Here is a 4,075-nt window from a genome sequence, read left to right as displayed (position 1 = left end):
GAGTTTGGCGGTATAATGGTGGTTTAACGTTCTTGGTTAGATCGTTGATATTTTGGGTTGACGAAGGTTGGGTTTGTTCAAAGTCTTCAAGTGGGAGATTGTTGGAGATATGGAGAACTTTAAACAATTAGGGGGAAGATTTCAGAAAACTCACACGAAGTTTCCACGAAGTTGTTAGGAAACTCACATGTAGCTTCCACGAAGTTGTGAGAAAATTCACATGTAGCTTCCACGAAGCTGTCAAGAAACTCACATGTAGCTTCCATGAAGCTGTCAGGAAACTCACATGAAACTTCAAGGAATTGTTTTAGCTTACTCCTTAAACCATTCTATAAATAGACCCTCTTGTAACTCATTGTAAACACACCAAGAAAAATTATCAATAATATTCTCTAGTTGGCCGTGGACTAAAGCAATCACAACGATTGCATATAACCACGTTATCTCTTGTGTCGATTTACATTTCTTGCATTTATAATTTTTCGTTCATTAAGTGGGTTAGTAATCTTGTAGAATTACTATCGGTGAATGATCTTATTGAATCACTTGCGTTGTTTTGGGTTCTAATATCCTTACATAATGATGACCATTACTTGCTTTTATTTTACAGAATTTTATGATGGCCTCCGACATTGTATCTGATGAGATAGTTCTCAATATACTTGCTAAGCTTCCAACAAAATCATTGGTACGGTTTCGGTGCGTATCCAGGTATTGGCGTTGTATGCTTATGGAGCCGTACTTTATCAAGTTAAGATCACACAAAAATATCATTCTCTCGGTAAATACGGAAAACTTGGACTTCATAAACGGTGGTAATACTTATTCGATATTTAAGCAATGTTATCCATTAGATCATTTGCGCCGTACAACTGCCAATCTTATTGGATCGTTCAATGGGTTAGTCTTAATGGTGTATGCATACTCTTTTATATTATACAATCCTTTTACTGGCGAGTCCAAGAAACTTCCAAGTCCTCCTAGTAGGATTGGTTGTTATAAAACTGGATACGGATTTGGCTATGGTGCTACTCCCAATGACCTAAAAATTGTTAAGATTGAAAATTATTCCAATGCCTATGAGGTCTACGACTTTAAAGGGAATTCTTGGAGCTCATTGAGTACAAAAAAATACAACGTAAACTACATTAGGTTTGTACATCCTATGGGTACATTTGTAAATGGATACTTGTATTGGATTGAATCGAAATATGTGTTGATTGTCTTCGGTGTTAAAGATATGGTTCTTTCTGAGATAGTTCTACCCGCTTCTAGTTCGAACTTCTTCCTTGATACTCTAGGTACGATAAATGGATGCCTTTGTTCGCTCAACATGACCGAATTGACCACTTCATCGAGATTATTCGAGTTGTGGGTGAGTAAGGAACACTCCATTGAGAGTACATGGGTGAAAACACATTCCTTTACGTTAGATTTCAAATGGGACTACTTCTACCATACTATTAATATTTATGATGATGGAAAAATTCTTATGGTGGATCCCTCTAATCAATTCATTATCTACGATATTTCTAAAAGCTCGTATGAAACGCTTGAGATTTCACTTAGTGAACACTTTCGTCCTTTGTTTGGCCTCAACTGTGTACAATATGTGGAGACTTTGGTTTCACCTTCGGATGTCTACTTTTCGAGATTGAGTGGAAGAAAAAGGAAATCAACAAGATAATCAACAAGATAAAAGGGAAAACTTGCAAATTAAAATGCAATGTTCTAAATTGATTTTATTTAATGTGTTTTGGTTAATTGTTAATGATATATTTTACAATTTGACCATAATAGGTCAGTACTCTAGTAGCTAGGAAGTATGATCTTTCATTTGGTACGTTTAGTTAATTAAATGGGATTATTTTGAGTGTGAATTGATTAGTTGCATCTATTTATTTAACAGTAATGTTATGAATATAGGTATCCCATTACTTAGATATGCTAATGACTCTTAAACTATTTTTAACCAGGTGTAACACCCCGTCAGAATTCACTAAGAGAAAATTGTGCGGTTGTTCCCTGTGGTTTACATGAAATGAGGTGTTTGGTCCCTGAACTTCATTTTCGGGGTTGTTGGTCCCTGTGATTTTCAAAACACGCGTGGTTGGTCCCTGACAGGGACCAACAACCCCGAAAATGAAGTTCAAAACGGGTGTAGTTGTTCCCTGTCAGGGACCAACCACACGTGTTTTGAAAACCACAGGGACCAATAACCCCGAAAATGAAGTTCAGAGACCAAACACCCCATTTCATGTAAACCACAGGGACCAACCGCGCAATTTTCTCATTCACTAACGGTGTATTAACCTCCGGTCTCACAGTTAACGGTCACGTCCTCTATATGTGACGTTTTTCGAAAAACATTCACATTAATTTCAATAAAACGTTGTCATTAAATATAAAGTAAATCAAAATAGTTTAATATTAATGACAAAGTAAATTATCCAAGACATTATTAAAAGTAAATAGTTTTCAAGATGCAAATGTAAGTGTCTTTGATATCCTAGTCCAAATTGAGTTTTATTCAATTATATATTCAATGGTAATCAGTTCATGTATCAATTCATAAATCGCTGTTGTATATACCTTTCTATTTTCTTGTTGTTTACAACCCAATAACTCGTTTTCTGATTGGAGCATAAAAACATGTCGAAATTTCAAATAAGCATATCTAGAGCAATACATAACGAAATCAAGCAATTCTTGCGAGCAAAGTTATTAATTTTTCGATAGCTTTTCATCTAGATACTTTTTATTTACAGAAAACTTGATTACAATATCAGTAGCATGCCTTTTAAATTAGTGATTTAACCTAAACATGCAAACCGAGCAAAATAACGACTAGTAACGCATACACACGCAATCAATTGAGAAATAAAACATCTATTACTATGTAATCATGAAAAAATACAGTTTTATAAAACTAGGGTTATAGAATTAGACCTTAAAAACACAATCAATTGGTACTAGCGTGTAGAGGACGATCAAAACAATCACTTCCGTGTTGAAGGTTTAAACAATTGAGCAAGTTTGATGGGTGTTGTGTGTGTGTGTGTGTGTGTGTGTGTGTTTAGTCGACGACAAGAAGGAGAGGGGAGAAGGGGTTCCAGTCTACTGAATAGGGTTTGGGGTTATGCATGTAGTGTTTGCTTCTTATTAAATATGCATTAGGGCCTAATTCTAGTAAGCTAGTAACCACATGAGTCTAAAATAATAAAAGAAGGGGGGATGGGGTAGGGGTCGGCCGAATGGCCCTTGGGGGTTGGGTCTCAGGCTCGTTTTGCTAATCTCTTGTGTTCGGGTGATCCGTTTTGAGTGCCGTTAACCGTACCGAGTTCCCGGAACGTTAACCGGTCTTTAAAACGCAATCCACCAAGTTTAATTCATTAAATAAATAATAAACTAAATAAGTTTTTCTCAAAGTTAATAATTATTAAAAATAATTATTTAATTAAAAATCGAACGTTTCGCAGTCCCGTAAGACATCTTTTGTAGTTCTTAAAACCGTATCGTTTTCCTTGTATTTCAAAACTTGAAATAAGTTTCCTGATTAATATAATCCCATTTTAATTATAGTACTCCAAGAACTAAGTATGCATTAAATTCGATTAAATTCACAAAACGCAAGTAAGTACCATTAAATAACTTAACGAACAGTTAACGAAGCTTAACAGAAATAGTAGGGTTGTTACACCAGGCGTCAAAAGCATTCCGTCAGACAAGGTGGCACAAATTTGACGCCTATAACGCGTCTAACGTAGTGTTACCGGAAACACCAACCGAGCGTTAGTCGAAAACCCGACGGAGAAGGAGAGGAGCGTGAGGGAGTTGTGGTGCTTTCTGATTGGTTGGAGAAATATTGCTATTGTTGCTATTCTTCTATTTGGATTCTTTTTTCTTTTTTTTTTTCAAAATGAAAAAATGGTGGCTACTTGTTATCGTTCTAAAGTAATCTTTAGGTACCATATACAAATGCATATTTTATTTACAGAATAAAAGAAACTCAATGTAAACAATCTGTAAAAAACCCCTACTTTTTTGATTTTTTGGAACGACAAACACGTACACC

The 4,075-nt window shown here is 35.5% G+C and overlaps 1 protein-coding gene across 1 annotated transcript; it reads left to right on the top strand.

Moving 5' to 3' along the window:
- The first annotated feature begins 619 nt into the window (after positions 1-619).
- On the top strand, positions 620-1,687 carry LOC139901978 (F-box/kelch-repeat protein At3g06240-like). The gene has a single exon (XM_071884636.1). It carries the CDS (start codon positions 620-622, stop codon positions 1,685-1,687), a length of 1,068 nt encoding a protein of 355 aa, XP_071740737.1.
- Positions 1,688-4,075: the final 2,388 nt, after the last annotated feature.

Source organism: Rutidosis leptorrhynchoides, chromosome 3 (genome assembly GCF_046630445.1).
Source record: "Rutidosis leptorrhynchoides isolate AG116_Rl617_1_P2 chromosome 3, CSIRO_AGI_Rlap_v1, whole genome shotgun sequence".
In the NCBI taxonomy this organism is placed as follows: Eukaryota; Viridiplantae; Streptophyta; class Magnoliopsida; order Asterales; family Asteraceae; genus Rutidosis; species Rutidosis leptorrhynchoides.
The sequence above is the reverse complement of the archived record's forward strand: the minus strand, read 5'-3'. Positions and strand labels throughout refer to the sequence as shown.

Coding starts and splice junctions, on each gene's coding strand:
- LOC139901978 (XM_071884636.1), top strand. CDS start 620: ATGGCCTCCGACATTGTATCTGATGAGATAGTTCTCAATATACTTGCT.